The 21440-nt window shown below is 36.7% G+C and overlaps 1 protein-coding gene across 13 annotated transcripts in view; it reads right to left on the bottom strand.

The window, feature by feature from the left end:
* CHD9 (chromodomain helicase DNA binding protein 9) overlaps positions 1-21440 on the bottom strand; it is a 230035-nt gene that overhangs the window by 35105 nt on the left and 173490 nt on the right. For 12 of the 13 annotated variants that reach the window (XM_064274040.1, XM_064274038.1, XM_064274037.1 and 9 more), the window contains 10 exons: positions 18747-18857; positions 15565-15761; positions 14669-14868; positions 13484-13643; positions 13024-13113; positions 12030-12133; positions 11385-11502; positions 10689-10746; positions 7017-7059; positions 1074-1293 (listed from right to left, as the gene is read on the bottom strand). In XM_064274040.1, coding sequence (XP_064130110.1) covers positions 1074-1293; positions 7017-7059; positions 10689-10746; positions 11385-11502; positions 12030-12133; positions 13024-13113; positions 13484-13643; positions 14669-14868; positions 15565-15761; positions 18747-18857 — 1301 coding nt within the window. The remainder of the gene's footprint in view (positions 1-1073; positions 1294-7016; positions 7060-10688; positions 10747-11384; positions 11503-12029; positions 12134-13023; positions 13114-13483; positions 13644-14668; positions 14869-15564; positions 15762-18746; positions 18858-21440) is intronic. The other variant, XM_064274034.1, reaches the window with a different exon arrangement.

The raw sequence follows: 21440 nt of genomic DNA on the forward strand, positions 1-21440 counted from the left end.
AATTAACCCCATATAGGTCATTAAAATAAATAATAATACTGAATACAATGTCTAGAAGAAAAACCTAAAACATTTCTAGTACCTAAACATTTTAATGGATTAAATCCAGGATTACTGCCTTGTAAATATACTTTTAAATGCTACTTGACTTTTCCATCCAACCGTGTTTCCTTTGGTATGTACGCTGTTCCTTCAGACAACAATAGTTTATTACACAGTTACCATGTGAGACAATCTGCACCGGCTACACAATTATATAATACAAGGTGGCTCTGCGTTCAAGGGGAAGAGAAAACATTTTCAAACATATTTATAACATAAAACAGTATTTCTCATTTAGACGACAACCAAAGCAGAAATCGACTTGTCTTCTATAAGTTCTTATCTTTCATAAATGTTTTCACGTAAAATAAAAACATATTTCATTACATTATTTTACGTGAAAACATTTATGAAAGATAAGAAAGTACTAATTTAAACTTCTCTCCAATTGATAATTCAATTCTTGAGTTTGCTTTTTCCTTTTTTTTAGTATCTCAGTGTTCATAAACATGACAAAAGAATGATAACATATGAAGTATGGCTAGTAACTATAAGATAAAATTATCTTTATTAATTTTACCTTATTTCTGTATGTTATGTGTGTGAGTACGTGTGTACACAGGTAGTCCCTGACTTAGGAAGGGGTTCTGTTCTGACGAATCTGTCTTAAGTCAATCCTGATGTAAGTCAAATACCTCTGATTTTAGTTTTTGTTATTATTGCCTTTTATTATTAGTATCTTCAGAAATCTGATCTTGAACATCTGAGAATGATAACATCAGCAAATTATGCACTGCAACATTGTATGTAGTACATATTTCTAATGATAAGATGTACAAAAAGGAATAAAACAGGTTATAAATGCAATTCTTCCTAACTTGAATACGTCATAAGTTGGGAACTACCTGTATACGCATAAAGCACTTTGTGTTGACCAGTTTCTCTACCTATACATGTTTTTCACAAAGGGGGATAATCACACCTGGACAGCCTTCAAAATGAACACCTATATATTAAAAATTCAGTCCTACCTCTGCTGTCTTTCTATTTTGGCTGCCATTTTAGGGTTAAGAGTGGCTTCTTCGTAAAGAGGCTGCATGACACTGGCAGGCATTGGGAAGGCTGGCGGCATCTGCTGGATCTGTCTGTTTTTATTGGTACGTTGATATGCAGTGATGAGACGCCTCAGCCGCGTGGTTAAAGCTGACTGAGTTGGCCAATAAACTTTATCACCCTCCATCAGTTGACCATCTGTATTTAGAAAAAATCTTGTCAATAATGAAGGAAAAAAAAAAAAAAAAAACCTAAACAAGATACTGGAACAAGCTCACAAAAGTAGCAAGATTTCATTACCAAGTCTCTCATCATGAAGAGTGACCCAACAGAATACAGTAGAACTGCCCCATAGGTGTTTCTGAGGAGCAGCTGGTAGATTCAAACTATCAACCTTTTGCTAAGCTTTTAACCACTGCATCACAAGGACTCTTTCAACTACAGCTCCAAAAAAACATTAAAATGAACTTTAAGAACAGTTATGGCAAACTTCAAGAACAGCTCAAAGTAAAAAGGCCACTGCAACATGAAGAACCACAATGTTATCTATTTAAAAGGAACGTTACTTTCACAGAAAATGCAACCCGGGTATTTCCAAGTATAATACATATTACTTCAACGCCTTAACTTAAATGGAAACTCTGGTGGCATACTGGTTAAGAGCTATGCCTGCTAACCAAAAGTTTGGCAGTTTAAATCTACCAGGTGCTCCATGGAAACCCTATGGGGCAGCTCTACTCTGTCCTACAGTGTTGCAGAGAGTCTGAATTACTTGAAGGCAATGGGTTTTAACGTAAATAAATCAAAACCAAGCTGAAATTCTTGAGAAGCTGAATACTGTAAACTCTTCTAATTGAAGCCTTCTGTTTTAAATTTATTTCAATTTAATTAGAATCAAAACATTTTAAGTCACTAAATACAAACATGCATTTTTAATAAAATTTAGTATTACAATGCTGTGTCCTTTAAATTTTTTCACCTAATAAAAACTAATAAAGTGAAGGTATCCTATTATAACTATATACATTATAATCAAGCTGTAACCATTCATCCCAAGCAAAAACTACGCCCTCATTCCTAGCTGAACAATGGGAAGGTGAGGCACTGTCCCCTTGGGTACCAGCAGGGAATGAGTGACACTTTTTTTTTTTTTTTAATTTTTATTGTGCTTTAAGTGAGAGTTTACAAATCAAGTCAGTCTCTCATACAAAAATTTATACACACCTTGCTATATACTCCTAATATACAGGAGTATATATTAGGTCTCCCACTAATGAGACAGAACACTCCTTCCCTCTACTCTCTTTCATGTCCATTCGGGCAGCTTCTGAACCCCTCCGCACTCCCATCTCCCCTACAGACAGGTGTCTGCTTGACCCAATAAGCTTACTCTTCACCAGTATCATTTTCTAACCCATTGTCCAGACCAATCCATGTCTGAAGAGTTGGCTTTGGGAATGGCTCCTGTCTTGGTCTGACAGAAGGTCTGGGGACCATGGGGTCCTTCTAGTCTCAGTCAGACCACTAAGTCTGGTCTTATGAGAATTTGGGGTCTGCATCCCACTGCTCTCCTGCTCCCTCAGGGGTTCTCCTCAGGGCAGTCATCGGTTGTAGCCAGGAACCATCTAGTTCTTCTGGTTTCAGGTTGATGTACTCTCTGGTTTATGTGGCCCTTTCTGTCTCTTGGGCTCAAAATTACCTTGTGTCTTTGATGTTCTTCATTCTACTTTGCTCCAGGTAGGGTGAGATCAATTGATGCATCTTAGGTTACTAGTGTTTAGAGACCCCAGATGCCACTCTCCAAAGTGGGATGCAGAATGTTTTCTTAATAGATTTTATTATGCCAATTGACTTAAATGTCCCCTGAAACCATGGCCCCCAAACCCCTGCTCCTCCAACGGGGGCCTTCTAAGCATTCAGTTTATTCAGGAGACTTCTTTGCTTTTAGTTTAGTCCATTTGTGCTGACCTAACCTGTACTGTGTGTTATCTTTCCCTTCATCTAAAATAGCTCTTATCTACTATCTAATTAGTAAAAACCCCTCTCCCTCCCCCCTTGTAACCATCAAAGAATATTTCCTTCTCTGTTTAAACTATTTCTCAAGTTCTTAAAATAGTGGTCTTATACAATATTTGTCCTTTTGCAACTGACTAACTTCACTCAGCATAATGCCTTCCAGATTCCTCCATGTTATGTTTCGTGGATTTGTCCTTGTTCTTCTTCGATGCGTAGTATTCCATTGTGTGAATATACCATAATTTATCCTTTCATCTGTTGATGGGCACTTTGGTTGCTTCCATCTTTTTGCTATTGTAAACAGTGCTGCAATTTCTCTAGGATACAGTCAGAGGAGTGGGATTTCTAGCTTTCTAAGGAAATACCAAATCAATTTCCAAAGTGGTTGTATCATTTTACATTCCCACCAGCAGTGTGTAAATGTTCCAATCTCTCCACAGCCTCTCCAAGAGTTATTATTTTGTGTTTTTTGGATTAATGCCAGCCTTGTTGGAGTGAGATGAAATCTCATTGTAGTTTTGATCTGCATTTCTCTAATGGCTAATGATCGTGAACATTTCCTCATATATCTGTTAGCTATCTGAATATCTTCTTTAGTGAAGTGTCTATTCATATCTTTTACCCCATTTTTTAATTGGGTTATTTGTTTGGTTTTTACTAATTCCCTCAACTTGTGTTTATCTGGAAATGTCTTAATTTCACCTTCATATTTAAGAGACAGTTTTGATGGATATATGATTCTTGGCAGGCAATTTTTTAAATATGTCATCCCATTGCCTTCTTGCCTGCATGGTTTCTGCCGAGTAGTCTGAGCTTATTCTTATTGGTTCTCCTTTGTAGGTAACTTTTTGTTTACCCTTCGCTGCTCTTATAATTCTCTATCTTTGGTTTCGGCAAGTTTGATTATAATATGTCTTGGTGACTTTCTTTTAAAATCTACCTTATGTGGAGTTTGATGAACTTTTGGATAGATATCTTCTTGTCTTTCACAATATCAGGCAACTTTTCTGCCAACAAATCTTCAACAATTTTCTCTGTATTTTCTGTTATCCCTCCCTTTGTGGTACTGTAATCACCTGTAGGTTCTCTTGACAGAGTCCCACATGATTCTTAAGTTTTCTTCATTTTTTAAAATTCTTTTACCTGATTTTTCTTCAAATATATTGCCAACTGACTTATCTTCGAGTTCTGAAATTCTAGCTTCTACTTGCTCAGTTTTGCTCCTCTGACTTTCCACTGAGTTGTCTAATTCTGTAAATTTTATTGTTAATCTTCTGAATTTTTTATTGCTGTCTATGGATTTTTCCAGCTAATCAAACTTTTCATTATGTTCCTGAACAATCTTTCTCATTTCTTCAGTTGCTTTATCTGTGTGTTCCTTGGCTTGTTCTGCGTATTGCCTCATTTCCTTCCTGATGTCCTGAAGGGTTCTGTATATTAAACTTTTGTATTCTGCATCTGGTAATTCCAGGAAGGGACTTTCATCTAGAAGATCCCTGGATTCTTTGTTTTGAGTGCCTGTTGAGGTGATCATGGTCTATTTCTTTATGTAATTTGATACTGATTGTTGTCTCTGAGCCATCTATAAGTTATTGTATTAGTTTATGCTTGCATACTGTGTCGTAGCCGCTTGCTCTGTTTTGTTTTGGTATACCCCTATGGGTTGCTTGAGTGAGCTAGCTTGATTATTTTCACCTTTTGGACCTCTGGTGTCCTGTCTCCAGCTGGCTAGAGCGGTTATCACGTATATCAGTCTAGGAGTCCATTCAGTTTTCTTGTGTGAATTCAGCTCAGGTTTCCAGGTAGCTGATATCAAGTGTGTGGTACAGGCTCTGTCCTACAGCCTTAGAGGGGCAGGGGTGATTGGCGTATATACCGGTATCTGATTGCAGCAGGGGGTCACACTCTGAACAAGGCAGGGGGCTGAGAACCGACCTCAAGTGTCTCTGTGGAAAACGCGTCTCTGTTCCCTAGAGCGTGCTGGCAGGTGGGTTCTGCAGAGGGACCATGGGCACCCAAAGTTTTTGCTGTAAGGACTGGGAGGTACCGGTTACCTTTGGACCCGTCGCGGGTGACTGGGTGACCTGAGTGGAGCTACCAGTCCTTAGGTCCCTGACATGGGTAGGTGAGGACCTTGTTTAATAGGCAAAGGAATGTCAAACGTCAAACACCCACCTCTCCACCACACAGCTGAAATGGTTGGAGTCTGCTAACCAGGGCCTATTGTCCTGAAATAGCCCCACACAGGTCTACGCAGAAGGGAAAGTTGCTCAAGGTCCACGGATGGTTTATGCCTGGAAAGGAGGTGCTTCTGTCCTGAGCTCCTCCGGTTAATGGAGCTAGCAAATTATCTTTTCCCCCCAGTTGCAAATTTCTTCCTTCCCCAAGACTGGGAGGGTGGCTCTAGGTGCTCACCGGCATCTATCTTAGGCACAGGGATTCAGCCGCTGAAGCCGGCTTGGGGACAGGGGCACAGTAAATGATACGCAAGTACTTAGCTTTTGCTGAGAGCGCTCTTCTCCTGAGGTTCCAGAGATGTGAGTGGGCTGTGTCGTTGGCTGCTTCTCCCTGAGGAAACTGTGGCCAAATGCTAGGACCTGCCTGCCGCCAACACCACCACAGCTCCAGGAATGGTGCCTGAGGGCTCCCCGCGATTCAGGTCCGGTAACTCCTCTCAGCTTCTGAATGGTCTCTTCCTTCCCCTGCCCCTCAGTTCGTTGTCTAAGCTTGCCTTTGATGCTCCGAGCTCCTAGCTTGTCACAAATATACTCGTTTCATTTGTTTTTTTTTTTTGGACTTTTTTGTAAAGAGGGCTCGATGGAAGCCTCTGTCTATTCCGCCATCCTAGTGTTGTCTCTATTTTTTCTTCCATGATCTTTATTGTTTTAGTTTTATATTTAGGTCTTTGATCCATTTTGAGTTGACACTGTTTTTATCTTGATATCTGGGTCTTTAAGCTGAAACCAAACTTTCGTTCAGAGGGAAGGAAAAGCAAAGTCCTATAAAGAAGAGCTCTGGAGAAACTGGGTGATAGGGAATGGCTCCTGATGTGCATATGGAACTAGTAAGAAGCTGAATGTATTACTGAGTTAACACTTAAATAATGAAATCTCACACAGAGTTTTAAAATCAAACCATAAAGCCATCAAAGCCCCTATTCTATAAAATCTCAGTGAATCACTGTATATTTGTAGTAACTAAAAATACCGTTAAGTTCCCCAGTCAACTAGTATGTTCTATAATGATTACAACTAACATATTAAATGAGGGTGGCACTACTTCAGTGCAGAATTCTGGCTGTCCATGCGGGTCTACCAAGGTTTCATTCCTGCCCAACGCACCCCAAATGCAGCCACCATTCATCTGTCAGTGGAGGCTTCAGTATTGCTGTGATACTGAATAGGTTTCAATGAGGTTTCCAGACTAAGACATACTAGGAAGAAAGATCTGGCAATCTATCTGCAAAAATCAGCCAACAAAAACCCTACCAATTACAATGGTCCAATCCTGTTGTGCATGAGGTCACCATGATCTGGGGACTGACTCAGTGCCAGCTAAGAACAATGTCTCCAATAAAAATTTCATATATATTGTTGTTGTTAGGTGCCGTTAAATTGGTTCTGACTCACAGTAACCCTACATAAAGCAGAATGAAACACTGCCCAGTCCTGTGCCATCCTCACAATCGTTGTTAATGCTTGAGCCCACTGTCGCAGCCACTGGGTCAATCCATCTGGTTGAGCGTCCCCCTCTTTTTCCCTGATCCTCCACTTTATTAAGCATGATGACCTTCTCTAGGGACTGATCCCTCCATATACATGATAAAGATGTCATTATTGACTTCACAGTATCAAGAACAATGTGCATTTACAACAATACTAAGTTCTGAAATAAATGCAACTTACCGCCATCTGCTATAACAAGGTCGCCTGGTGAAGAAACATCATCCTATGAAAAAAAAAATGGAAATTTGTAACAGGGTAATCAGATCAAGACACATAAGAACAAAAGAGAATCAAACCTTTTTACATTATAGAACATTTTTATAAGAAGATTTTTAATGATTAACTTAGCAAAACAATTTTTAATTCCTTGTTCTCAAGTTTTATCCTTTCCCATTTCCCTGATTTCTTCCACATTGTAGACCAGTCATTATTTACTAAAATCATTACCTTTTCTGTGATTATTTCTAGGCCAGTTTCCTTTCCTCCCATCTTCTAACTGCGAGTATGCCCTAGTTTTTAGTATCGGCCAACCACCTTTTTTTTTTTTCTCTCCCTGTGTGCCAACTCACAGAGACTGAATATTCTCTTATTTGGTTATTACTGCAAACTGCAAGTCTTTTCTTCTTCAGCGCTGAAAATACCTGCTTGTGCTGTAGACCCAATTTTTATCTGTCAAGAGAACACCTCTAATCGTAACATTACCTTAAATTTTGGTGATTTTATTCCAATGGCTCCTAGTTTCTATTGTTTTAGAACAGCCCGGTGTTAAAATACTGTCATTCCTTTGGAGGTAGGTCTATTCTCTCTGGTTGCTTTTAACATCTTCTCTATGTTCGGTTTATTTGCCATTTCACCACGACATGGCTTGTAGTGGATTTAGGTTTATTTATCCTGCCAAGATTCACTTTACTTCTTTAATCTGAGGATACACGTCTTTAAACAAATCTGAAAATGTGCATCGGGTAGCTCTTCAAATTGTACTTCTCCCTATTCTCCCTAGCCTGTCCTTCTGGAACACCTAGTAGATATATACCAGACATTATAATTCTATTCTCCTTGTCTCTAAAATTTTTTCATATATTCCATTGTGCTGGTTGTTGACTTATTGCCTCTCAGCTCCAAACTTATTGGTGTTCTATCATAAGGAATCTGGGCTCTTTAAATATTTGTTCCTCTACAAGCCAGTACAATCTAAACTTTGTCAGTAGAGGGAGGTGTAGAGGCACTGCAGGAGGAAGTGTTTTACTTCCTCTGCTCCAGTAAGCTCCCCTACAGCCTCTGCAGCATGGATAGCTTGCCCCAGGCCCAGCTGATGCACAGCAGGCAGCTATTCAAGGCTCAGTGGACAGTAGTGCCCAGTAGCACCCAGCAGTTTCCACTAGTACTCTAGGCTTCACTGGGGGGTGGGGTTTAGCTGAGTGCCTCTAGTGACGTATCTCCCCAGAAAAAGCTTTCCTTGGCACCCTAACCAAAAACAAAAAACAAAAAAAAGCTGTTGCTGTCGAGTTGATTGCAACTCATGGCGACCCTACAGGACAGAGCAGGACTGCTCCATAAGGTTTACTAAGGAGCCGCTGATGGATTCCAACTGCTGACCTTTTGGTCAGCAGCTGAGCTCTTAACCACTGTACCATTAGGACTCTAGAGGGTGGATTTCCATGAAGTTGCAACGTTGTGGCAGCACAGCAAACTTTATGCCATCCAGTGAGCCACGGCCATGCCTCCCAACACGGTCTGGATTTCAGCAAGGGGTAGGGGGCAGGACGAAGGGGACTCTTCCTTGGGTGCTTATCTCATCCCTAGCGGGTGGTAACTCTATGTATCTGCTATTCCTAGATAGTTTTTTTTTTTTCCTTCCTTTTTGAACTTTTTATTGTTGTTCAGGTAAAAGCTTACAGAGCAAATTAGTTTCTCCTTCAACAATTTATACACAGCTTGTTTCGTGACACTGGTTTATTCCTATATTCTCTAGAGTTTTCTTTACTGCATACTAGCCAATCCCTTGCCACCCTACTCAACCATGTTCCAGTTAAGAATCCTATGTTCCAATTACCAGATGGTTTCCCTTTCTTGATTGGCTCAGGTTGATATATCCATTACACTATGAACGCAACATTTTGGTAATTTTCTCCTATCTATCTTCCAGATCATTTCTTCTCTCACGAGCTGTTTCTAACCTGTTTCTCCAGTAGAATGCTTAGCCTATTTGTTGAATTAAAAAATTTCAGTATCTGTACTTTCCACTTCTAATGTTATACATAGTTCTTTCTTGTATTGCCATTGTCTTTTTGGATCACAGACTACCCTTTTTTCTTTTGTTCCTCATTCTTTTATAATCATTTAAAAATGCATTATTTTCTATTTCATTGATTTATTATCTGAGGTTCTTAGGGGTTCATCTTGCTCTTAGCTGTATATGCTAACATTCAATCATGGTCAACTGTTCCTTATATATTTTATTTTTTACTTACCCCCCCCGCCAAAAAAATTTCTTTGTTGTCACTGAATATATACAGCAAAACATACACCCATTCAACAGTTACCATGTGTACCATTTAGTGACATTAATTACATTCTTTGAGTTGTGCAGCCATTCTCGCTCTCCTTTTCTGAGTCGTTCCTCCTCCATTAACATAAACACACCGCCCCCTGAAATTCCTAGTTAATAATCTTTTTAGCTGTTGTTGTCTATTTGGTCCTTATAGGTAGTTCTTAAAAGAGCACAATGATCAAGACAGATCATTTTTACTAGTTATGCTAAACTATTGTTTGGTTTTAAGATTTCAGGGGATATTTTTGGTTTAAGGTTTAAAGATTATCTCAAAGCTGTTCCTGATATATTTTTAAATATTGGGATTTTGGGCTCATTTAAGGAGGGCTTTATCTCCAGGACTCAAGTATAGTCTGGATTGAAGTTGTTTCATCCAGAGTTCTTTTTCTTTTTTCTCTTTTTTGCATTTTCCCCAGGGGTATTACCAGCCTGGGATGCCTCTTTATATTACATTTTTGACTTGAGGGTTCCTGGACCATGTAGATGAAGTATAAGAATAAAATCATAAACCCATGAGAAGACAGGCTGATAGTTACGAATCCTCAGTGGAGACAATTTTTATTTTCCTACTCAAAGGCCATGCTGAAATAAATTTTTCATTTCCCTGTTTGACAGAAGATACTGCCCTTTGAGGGTCTTGGCTTTGTAAAGGATTTTAGTTCTAACTGCCTACATACTCACCTAAGCCTCACCTCTTGTCCTCATATAAGCACCAATATTCAAGTCCCGTGGCCACCAAAACCAGCAAACCCTAACTGACTGCTGTTGCATCGTCAAGGCTTTTACCATACGCTCAGAAACATTACAGAAATTTCTCATCTCCTTTCCACCCTTTCACAGATTATTTTCTAAATTATCATCCAACTCTTTTTTCCCCCTCTGACGTTCTGTAAGTAGAGCACGTGGAAATATGCTTTAGCACCTCAGAGAATTCCTCGAAGCTCCACCCTCTAGGTCAAACCTCTTTATGTAGGAAGTTTCCATCTGTTGCTGTGTACCTGTAGTATCTACTTCTTATTCTGCTAAGAGTCTCTGGGATTTTGCCCCCACGATACTGTATTCCTTAGTTCCGAATCAGTGCTACACACGAGTAAGTCCCATTCCATCCACATATCCAAACCAGGCTCTAGCTTTGAGGCAAATTCTGAAGGTTTATTTGGGCTGCTTCTCAACCCAAGTTGATCATTTACTTAGCTAATCTTTGGAGGAACAGAAAAATTATTATAATGAAAACAAACAAAGGAAAATGCAAACAAAGAAACAACAATAACTGAGGGTTTGAAAGATGACACAAAGCATACCTCTATATCATCTTTAAAGACAGCTGGGGCAGGTTTGTATTCCGGATCTTCCCCATCCCTGTTAAAACACCAACAAATGCCCTAAGTATTGTGACGGACTTAAGGTTTCTCCTGACAGGACAAACAAATAGAGTCCTGATGGAGGGATTTTTCAGTTTGTTTTAAAGGCTAGACCAAAGTCCCCGTTCTGTAGCCAGAGAAGCCCAAACCACAATATGAAAACTGTTACATGGCAGGTAAGACTAAAGCAGTTCAAGTTCACTTTTAAATATGGTATTAATAACATTAACATAATCTCTTACGGTGACAAAAAGACAATAAAGGCCTTAGAACAGCATCACATTTATCTGTATGTGTAATATCCTTGCCTTTCTTTTTCCCTTTTGTGCCCCTAGAACGTTATAGCCTTAATAGCCATGACATACTTGCTACAGTGAGAAAATGAGGGGTTTATCAAAAGAAAGGGTGTCCCCAGGGCAGCTCCATCTGCTTGCTGGTTGATCATACTCTGCGAGACTAGTGCTAACTTAAAAAAAAAAACAAACAACTTACTAAGGTATAATTAGCTCTTTTAAATTTAAACTCCATTTCTCTTACTATCATATTACTTCAAGATAACCATCACTGATACAGAACGTGCTGATGTTGAGAAGAAGTTAGAGATACACAGAGTCCAGGACTCTGAAATGCACATACCCATCCATGTAATCATTTGCTCTCTGTTCAGCGGCAACTGCTTTCTCATCAGGTTTCCCCACTCTTTCCAAGAAGCACAATGCTGGGTCTGCTCGAATAGTGTTATATTTTTCATAACCTGGAAGGATCGCCAATTACAAAAGTAAAAAGGATAAAAAGAAAAACGATGTATCAATATTAAAAAAAATACCAAACCCGCTGCTGTCGACTTGATTCCAATTCATAGCAACCCTATAAGCATTCCTCAAATATATGGTGGATGATATTCCTGGACTAATGGAGTCATATGTTAAAATGATATAGGTTAAATGTGTTTTCAAGAAATAATCACAAACGTTATATAATCTAGAAATGTGTGTATTTTAAAATCAGATTAAATTTACAAGTTAATATTAAAAAATAGCAAAAGCTGAATATATACTCCAGGTAGGAAAGGGTAACTTATGTGACTACTTATATCCTGGAGGGACAGGTCACGTACCCTGCCCTCTCAGGAGGAAATGCAGTGGCAGTGTATGCTTTTAACACAGATATAACACCACGAGCGCTACCGGAACACAGCTCTAAGCAGGAGTCACTAAACTGAGAACTACTTGAATTATACTGCACACAGAAGGAATCTTACCTACCTCACTTCTTACTTACCGTGTTTAAAAACTCCAATAAGGAGTGATTTATCAGCATCAAAATCCCACCACTCAGCAGGAACTTCTGAGTGGTCTGGCTCTGGGACCCAAACATCAATGTCACTTAAAAAAATAAAATCATGATATGTCATTATGAATTATTATAAAAAAGTAAAAGAGGGCATAAAATTCTACCTAGCTTCTAAAGCTCTATGATTTTTTAGAAAAGGAGGTTAAGGCTTTATTTTCATATTTTGGTATTATTTTCCACAATTACCACGATTTAAAATTATAAAATTGTACAGTATGAGCACAAGACACCATAAAATGTACTAATAAATATACTGAAGCTCGACAGAAGAAGTAAGTTTCAACAAGGTTTACTGTGTAATTTTCTTAAGGGAATCATATTCTTTCTAGTGATTTTCTTTAGAAATAGAAAACGGTTCTATTTCAAAGTAGGATCTTACATCAGCAAAAAACTAGGTAAAAATGACCTGGTTCAAAAACTTCATTTTGTATGTGAGGGAACTGAAGCCCTAAAAGGGGAACTGAGTTGCTTTACGATACAAGGCAAGTTATGGCTTTTTATTGCTAAGAATATCACACTGAAAAATTAAACATCACCTTAAGTAAAGGGAAACAGCAAGTTTCTCATTCGTAATTTAAACATTCAAAATGCTATTTTAACACTGTATGTAAGTAATGTCATTCTCAGACAACCACAAAATGAAAATGTAATAAAGTACTAAAAAGTATCATATTAAATCCATAATGCTTTGGTAATATGGCTGTTTTCATAGTATGAGATAGCTCTAGCACCTGTAATTTTGTAATTTGGCAAGGATTAATTCCCTAAGTTTGGTGAACTTTGCTGCTTCTGAATTTCACTGACTTGAACTTTGCTTCTTCTAAATTTCACTAAGGAGCCATCTCATATGCAATTTTATGATTATATAATTTTGTTTCATCGTGTTACTGAAAAAGATACACAAACATGTTATTTAATTTACCTTGCATCAACGCCATCAAATACTTTTTGACACTCATTTCCAATGACTTCTTGCTTTAGATAATACAGCATTCTCACACGAAGCAAAACCCTGAAAATGAAGGAAAATAAAAGGCACAGAGACATGAACCCTTAGGAAAAAAATTCACCCATAGCGTTAAAATTAGGGTGTAAATTGTATACAGAATTTTTATAACAACAGTAATTACTTCTGATGAAATCAATCTCGTTACTACCATACATTTAAAGCAAGTTTCTCTAAAATCCTCACAATCATTGTTTTATTTCTCTAGGACACAAGGGGTACGATGATTTGCTTTAGGACACCCTGTAAGGTTAAGATTAGAACTGGTTCTAGACTATGCTGTGTCTGTACTCAAAATTGGCATGCTTTAACATTGTTAATAAATTCAGAAAAGTAAACTTTTATAGAACTGTATTAAAAATACCCTACTACCTACTTATTACAATGGTGTTTTATATGTTTTTTATAGCCTTCATCTTGAAGTAGCTGCTCAGGATTATATTTTCGAAGCCATTCTGCTTTTTGTATATCAAATGAGCTTGTTTGAGTTTTCACCTTCTTCCCTTTACGACCTCTGGGTACCGGAGCTGACAGGCCTGTTAAAATGAGAAGGACACTTGAAATCAGGAATAATTTGTGGAAAGAACTACAATTTGAAATACTTTATAGGCCTTTGATAGGATGCTAGATTCGTATAGCCACTTTTAACAGCAAATTAAAGTTTTTATGAAAATTTAAAATGTATACCTGTTTCTTAAACTTTAATATGCATACTAATCACTGGTAGAGACTTGTTCAAATGCAGATCCTGAATCAGTAAGTCTGCATTTCTAAGCAGCTTCCATATGTTGCTGTTGCTGATCCACAGACCCCACAGACCATACTTTATACAGTGAGGATGCATATATTCTGTAACTCCACAATTCATTTCTTGATATTGACATTAGTGAAACATTTACTTACGTGTACAAGGAGGGATGTACTAGGTTCTTCACCTCTACCTGTTTTTTAATTGTCTAAAGTTGGAAACTACCTTAAAAAAAAAACAACCAAACCTTTTGCAACCAAGCTGATTCTGACACTTAGTGACTCTACAGGACAGAGTAGAACTGCCCCATAGGTTCTCCAAGGCTGTAATCTTTACAGAAGCAGACTGCCACATCTTTCTACTGCACAATGGCTGATGGGTTCAAACTGTCAACCTTACGGTTAGCAGCAGAGCACTTAACCACTGTGCCACGAGGGTTCCTTGTGGAAACGACCTAAATGCCCATTATTAAAGGACATGTTAAATATATTATGGCGTAGCCATACTATAGAATACTAAGCAGGATATTAAAAAAATGAGACAAATTTTACAAGTGTTTTACAGATTCCTTTGTTTCCTTAAACACAGATAGAAGGACGTCTAAGACATACTATTGGGTCAATAGCTTGCAAACCAATGTATTTAGTCAGTAACAAATACGTAAAGCCCACCAAACCAGTAACACGGGTATTTTCTGAAGCTGGAATGTGAATTGGGAGGTGGAAGTTAACATTATCTGTAATGCTTTAATTTTTTTTTGAGAATATGTTAAATACTACCTATACAAACTTTAAAAGAAAACAGTGTTCCTACCTAGATGATTCTGCAGCTCCCTTGTTTGGCCATCTTCAGTTGGAGTAATGAGATCCCATATGAACCCTTTAATTTTCTCATCTCCTCGGTAGTGAACAAGGCAATATGCCAAGAGGGCTCGGCAAATTATCTCAACATCATGCTCATTCAGCTGCCTTTTAAAACGACCGTGAGAGAGAATCTCTCTCCATCGGCCCCACCTAGTTAAAAAAAAAAAAAAAAGATATATGCACACTAATACAGAGTTGAGTTCTGAAGAAAAATATAACTCATGGATAAAACCCCTGAAAAACGGCAAAAACACATTTTGTCATTAATATGATTTGCCTAATGAAGCTTTTTCCCCTCAAGAGTAAAATGCAAAGCCATAGCACAGTAATTTCCAGTATATTTTATTCAGTAACATTCTCCACTTTGTATTACTAAACATGCAAATATGAGAACAACTAGGCATTGACTTCGGGGATACATTTCTAATTTAAACTCTTAAGGATATCCCAGCATTCTGCTATGAAATTTAAACAGAAATTTAGACTACTCTTAAGTAGATGTTATTCATCAGAAACAAAATAAAAATATACTAGAAAACAGTATAGGTTTTCTGAGACTTTAGATATCAGACTACTATAGTATACTGAACATAATACTGAAAATACCATGGCCTGGCAAAAGAATCAACAAATCTGTCTTGGAAGAAGTACAACCAGAATGCTCCTTAGAAGCACGCATGGCAAGACTACATCTCACATACTTTGGACATGTTATCAGGAGGGATGAGTCCCTGGAGAAGGACATCATGCTTGGTAAAGTAGAAAGAGGGTCAGCAAAAAAAGAGGAAGACCCTAAATGAGATGTTTTGACACAGTGGCTTCAACAATAGGCTCAAGCATAGTTACCCATAAACTAGCAGATTTTTCTCTACTCTAAAGCATTCAGTTCTTCCATAGCCATTGGAACGGTCACATGGTCTCCGGAGTTTGGGCTTCTCATCTCCTTCACTTTCAGCTTCAGATAACTCAGCCAATTCATCTTTTGTGGCACTAAAGGGTCTTGTTTGCTTCCTAATTCTTGGAGTGTCAATAACCAAGCTGTTCTGTAAAATATAACAGCTATTACATGAAGATTCTTTTATGATTTTACCTATAACAATGTTTTATATTTTTCCTTTTGAAACTGCACAAATAAAATAATTACAGACAGCCAGAAGAAGAGAAATTTCTAACAGTTCTGCCAACTCACCAAACCAACTGAAAAATGTGTATGCTTCTAACAAATCTTAGTATAATACATGTGTAATTTTACAACTTTACAGGCATAGGATAAATATCTGGTATTTTGCCTTATTATTAATATAAAACTTGCTATAATGCCACAATAAACATATTTAAAACTGAATTTATGCAAGTAACTGTCCTTAACTAATTAATTTATAATTTACTTTGTTTCCAAATTTTAAAATAAATGTTTGTGATCTAAGTCTATTCTAAAGATAAAGCCCAAAGAAGGAAAACATCCAGAAATGGAAATACTGGCCAAAGGGCATGAATATTTTTTAGACCTAGAAGCATGTAGTTTCAGTGCTTTCCAAAAGAGTTATGCTAAACATAAACTGATTTTCTTCTATTTTTATACTTCAATTTAAATAAAGAAATTAAAAAAATTTTTATCACAAATTGGAGTTTACTTGGCTTAGAGTACCTTATTACAAGATGTGGCTCTATTGCTTCTCCGGGTACTAACCCAATATCTTAATAACCATTTACTAAATAACCCTCCTTCTCTAATACTATTTTCATATTAAAGTCTTATTTTTTCTGTTCTTCCCACTCTACTCTTTGCTCTTCATCTTTCATTACCATTAGTTAACTCATACTTGGGTTATAGCTTTCAGTATCACTACAGAAATTATACTGTTTCCTTATATTTTAATATTTTAAACATATAGTAAGTAATGCTAGCCTGTCTTCATCATACTTTATTTTCAGAAAATTCTTTATTATTTTTCACAATGCATGTATTTAAAAAAACATAATTGCACAAGTATTAAATCACTATATGTTTATTTATAAAATCCTTACCTCTTTAAGATAACCTACAAGGGCCTATGGATTTGATTCTTGTCTATGTTCTCTGACCTTACCTATGACCACTCTCACTAACTCCTGACATCCTGCCACAATACCTTGTTTGTTTCTGGAATACACTAAGCTCATTTCCCCTCGAAGACTTTTGTACTTCTTGTTTCCTCTGCCTGGTAAGCTTTTCCCTATGTCTTTATATTTCTGGTTTCTCATCATTCAAGTCTTAGCACAAATGTCACCTCAGAGTGACTTCCGTTGACCACTTTATCTAATGCTATATCCACTCCTGCAGGCGTTCTCTGCCATCTCACTCTTAATTTCTTCACTATCTGAAAGTTGCATACATATTTACTTACTGCTTATTATCTGTCTTACCCATCAGGATATAAGTTCTATAAAAGCAGGGATTTGTCTGGTTTGTTCATCATTTAGCCCTAATACAAGAATGGTCTGGCTTATAGTGTGCTCTTGTTGGATCCACACACACACAAATGTATATTAGTGTGTGTGTTACCAATATATACTTTAGAAAAATCGTAAGTATTATTTGGCATCTCCCTCTCTCTTAAATTTTCATTAACTACATGTCTTGGAGCTCACTGTGCATCAGTACATAAGTGTCTACATCATTATTTCTAATTACTGCACCAGACAGCATGATGTGCCATTTCTCCACCGCAGAGGATTTAGTTTCTGGATTTTTGCTAGCGCAATGCTGCAATGAATGTCATTATGCAACGTATCACAGCAAATTTTAGAAATATTTTGCCCATTTATATGAAAAAAATTATTAATATTTTGATTTGGGTTGCTTTAAATCTACAAAGCTTCTGCTATAGACTAACTTGGTTACAATGTTCAAATTATGTGGGTTTTTCTTTCTCACTGACAAATCTCCCAATTAAATCTGGAATTTCACTTTATTAACGTCCTATACATCTCTCTTTGGAGCCCTGGTAGTGCAGTGGTTAAGAGCTCGGCTGTTAACCAAAAGGTTGGCAGTTTGAATCCATCAGCTGCTCCTTGGAAACCCTATGAGGCTACTATGAGTCAGAATCAACTTGACGGAAATGGGTTTTTTTTTTCCAAACATCTTTCTACAGATATATTCTTAAATTTCCTTCACCTTTTTCCTACTGAAGTAGACCTCCTCTTGCATTATATTTTCTACCTCTTTTATTACCTATATTTAAGGGAGGCTAGAAAATATATTTATCTTCTATCCAATTCATTTACTAAACTCACTTATGAATTTTAACTGTTTTGCAGATTCCTGTGCCTTTTTAGACACATAAACGTATCTTTTAACAAATACTGTTTTTAGAACTACCTTTTCAAATTTACTTGCTTCATACAGAATTACATATGTTTCTAAAATATATCAAATAACGATTAAAGATGACAGTGGTTTTATTCCTGCCAAATGTAAAGCTTTACATTTTTAAAGGCCATGTATCAAAACATGGGATGCAACAGTGCTTAATAGAACACTGCTTTAATCATTTAGCTGTGATTTTGATAGTGGGTAAAGCTCACAAGGCTGGATTCCCACACAATTATTAGACAGGTGTCCTAGAAGATGAATAGTTATATTATCATGATGACTTTCATGAATTCAATTTTAGCTCCCCAATCCCTTTTTTCTTTAGATCTAAGGGAAGTCTTAAAGGAAGTACCTTAAAATTCACTTTCTTAACTGCTTTTTCTTCCTTTTGTATTTGCCTAATGGGATCTGACACTGAATACCTGATACCAAGAAAACAAAGCAAAAGAGCCAAAAGTATATAACCCATGATCTTGAAGACATTTTTAAAAACTAAAAAAGCAACTCTATGAGAGTAGTATTAAATTGAAGCAGTGCCTGATCACTCTACTACTCCAAAATGTTCTTATGCAGACATTTATTTCATTAACTGATAACTAAACACTTTTAAATATTACCAAAGCATACTCCCTAAAAGATAATATTTTTTTTTTAAAGGAAAAGAAATACTTACTCTGCCACTGATGGCATCTATATCTATTTCTGCCTTTTTAGCCCATTTCTGCCAGAAGTTGGGATCATCTAAGGAAATATCTGTCCGGTTCCCAGAGGCCACAAAACTTGCCTGAAATACATAAAGTAATTTTCAAGAAGTTTTGAAGCTTAGAGGAAAAAAATCTATCAAAGCTTATTTCAGAGGCAATCCTCTCACACTGACCGTGGAATAGCATACATACATACATTCAAAGGCTACTTCGAGAGCAAGGGTTTGAAACAAAGCACTGCACCTTTTAAGGCAAACAGCTTAGTATCAACACAGGCTAGGAGGATAGAAATAGAGCTAAGTCAGTCATTACTATTGGCTAACTCTCAAACTTTTGGTAAGCAAGGATCAAGCCTCCTTATTGGCCAGAAAATGACACAGGACAGAGATATGCTTTCTAAAGATACCAGATGAATACTGAGGTATTAGGTTAAAATAAGAATTTAAAAATCTTTCTGTACTATACAGTTCCATTTTCTGGTATACTTGTCTTTTATTTCCATCACCTTTAAACAGATACATCTCCTTAAGAAAATGCAATGTAGGATACAGTAAATGAAGAAAAATAAATCCCTGTCTTTAAAATAAAAACAGCAAAAAACACTTTTTTCAAATATACTGCATAATTATTTTAAGAGAATATAGGGAAGCAAAAGAAGAAAAGAGAAATACTTTTTTTCTTAAATCCTGTAGAAATTATAAAAATTTTAGTTAGAAGAAACTTTAGGTCAGGTAGTTCAAAACTATAATTTGTGAGCTAATAACCATTATTTTTAATGTGAAGTTCCTGAAAGTAGATACACTAAGTTAAAGTGCTTTATACAAACGAAAGAAGCAGTGAAAACACAAATGCTTTCACAGAAAAAAAAAGTGCTCAGAACATGCATGCCAAATCTCGTACCAATGAATGGAATATGGTTAAATAAAATGATTTTCAGAGAAGAACATAACTGGTAAATGATTTTAAGACAATGCCTAGTGACTTTCATTAAATTTTTTTCTTAGGGGAATTTAAAAATGCAGAAAATTACACATTTTAAAAGATACTAAAATTATTCAAAGAAAACAGGGCATTTATGACATTCATAATACTTGGAAGCTTGAATACTGGGTAACTGATGACATTAAAGAATTGCTGTTAATTTTACTTTTAAGTGTGACATATTATGGTTATGCTTAAACACATTTTTATCTTTAGCGATACACAGGAAAACAGTACATAATGATATATAGATGATATGATATATAGACAATATGATATCTGAGATGTGCTTCAAAATAATATGAAAGATGAGTGGGGTAATGATTAAAGAAGTCTAGCATGAGTTGATAGTTCAAGCTGGTTTCAGTATCTATTTGGTCTGCATTTATATTTTGCAAATTATGAAACTTCTAAACAATGGCTAAGAACAATATTAAAATCCTAAATTCCTCTTGCTGAGCGTTAAGATTCTGGTCATGATATTGCTTATTAAATAGTAAGTACATTCATTCCATCTAGCATTCTTCTGAGGGTGGTTTATGAAAATATTTTTATATAGCAAGTGTTTAAATATTATAAGTGAATAAAAATATGAATTATGCTAGTATATTTATAAAACAGAAGAAGTAACATAAACAAAGGCTTTAATGAAATGAATTTAAATTCTTCTGGGGGGTTTGCTCTAAATAGCTTAATACTACTAAACTACTTAGATTTAACAATTTTTAAATTTCTCCTAAATGATGAGTGTGGTAAATTGAATAATGGTTCCCAAAGATATCCAGGTCCCAATCCCTGGAACCTTGTGAATGTTTCTTTATATGACAAAAGAGACTACGAGACTTTGCAGATGTGAGTAAATGAAGGACAATGAAATGGGGAGATTATCCTGGATTACCTATGGGGGCCCTAAATGTATTCACAAGTGTCCTTATACAAGGCGGAGGGAGATCTGACTACAGAAGGAAAAAGGCCACGTGATGACAAAAGCAGAAATTGGAGTAATATGGCCACAAGCCAAAGAATGCAGGCAGCCTTAGAAGCTGGAAGAGACTAGGAAGGGATTTTCCCCTGGAAGCTCCAGAAGGGGCCCGTTCTGCCAGCACCTTGACTTGAGTCCTGTAAGGCTCATTTCGGATTTCTGACCTCTAGAACAGGTAGGAGGACAAACCTGTGTTGTTTTAAATCACTCAGTTTGCAGTGATTTGTTAGAGAGACAAAAGGAAACTAATAAGACTCATCTTATGATAAACCACATATAAAAATTCATTGCTACCTTGAAGAAGCAAAGTTTGATAAAATAAAAACTAGACAGCCATCATCATTTGAATAAAAGTAAGTATATTATGACAACTCATGTTCATATGAATGCGTATCTATGAGAGAGAGACAACTGTGAGGCCAAAGTGATCCTTTAATTATGAGGGGCCTTCATCTTGTTAACTTAGAAATGGATTTCTCATAACTGAGGGTATACAAAAACCTCACTTTTAAATCTTTTTCAGTATAAACTCAACAATTTTCAGGAACAGTAAAAAGTTCACCAAATTAAGTTCATAAGGTTTTTTATTTTGTATTGTGGTTTCAATGGTACATACCTCTCAAGATTTAACAACCTAGAGAATGAGCTTCACAAAAATTGAAGAACATTTAAAATGAAAAGCCATTAAACAGAAAAAAAG

The sequence above is a fragment of the Loxodonta africana genome, chromosome 21, assembly GCF_030014295.1.
Source record: "Loxodonta africana isolate mLoxAfr1 chromosome 21, mLoxAfr1.hap2, whole genome shotgun sequence".
In the NCBI taxonomy this organism is placed as follows: domain Eukaryota; kingdom Metazoa; phylum Chordata; class Mammalia; order Proboscidea; family Elephantidae; genus Loxodonta; species Loxodonta africana.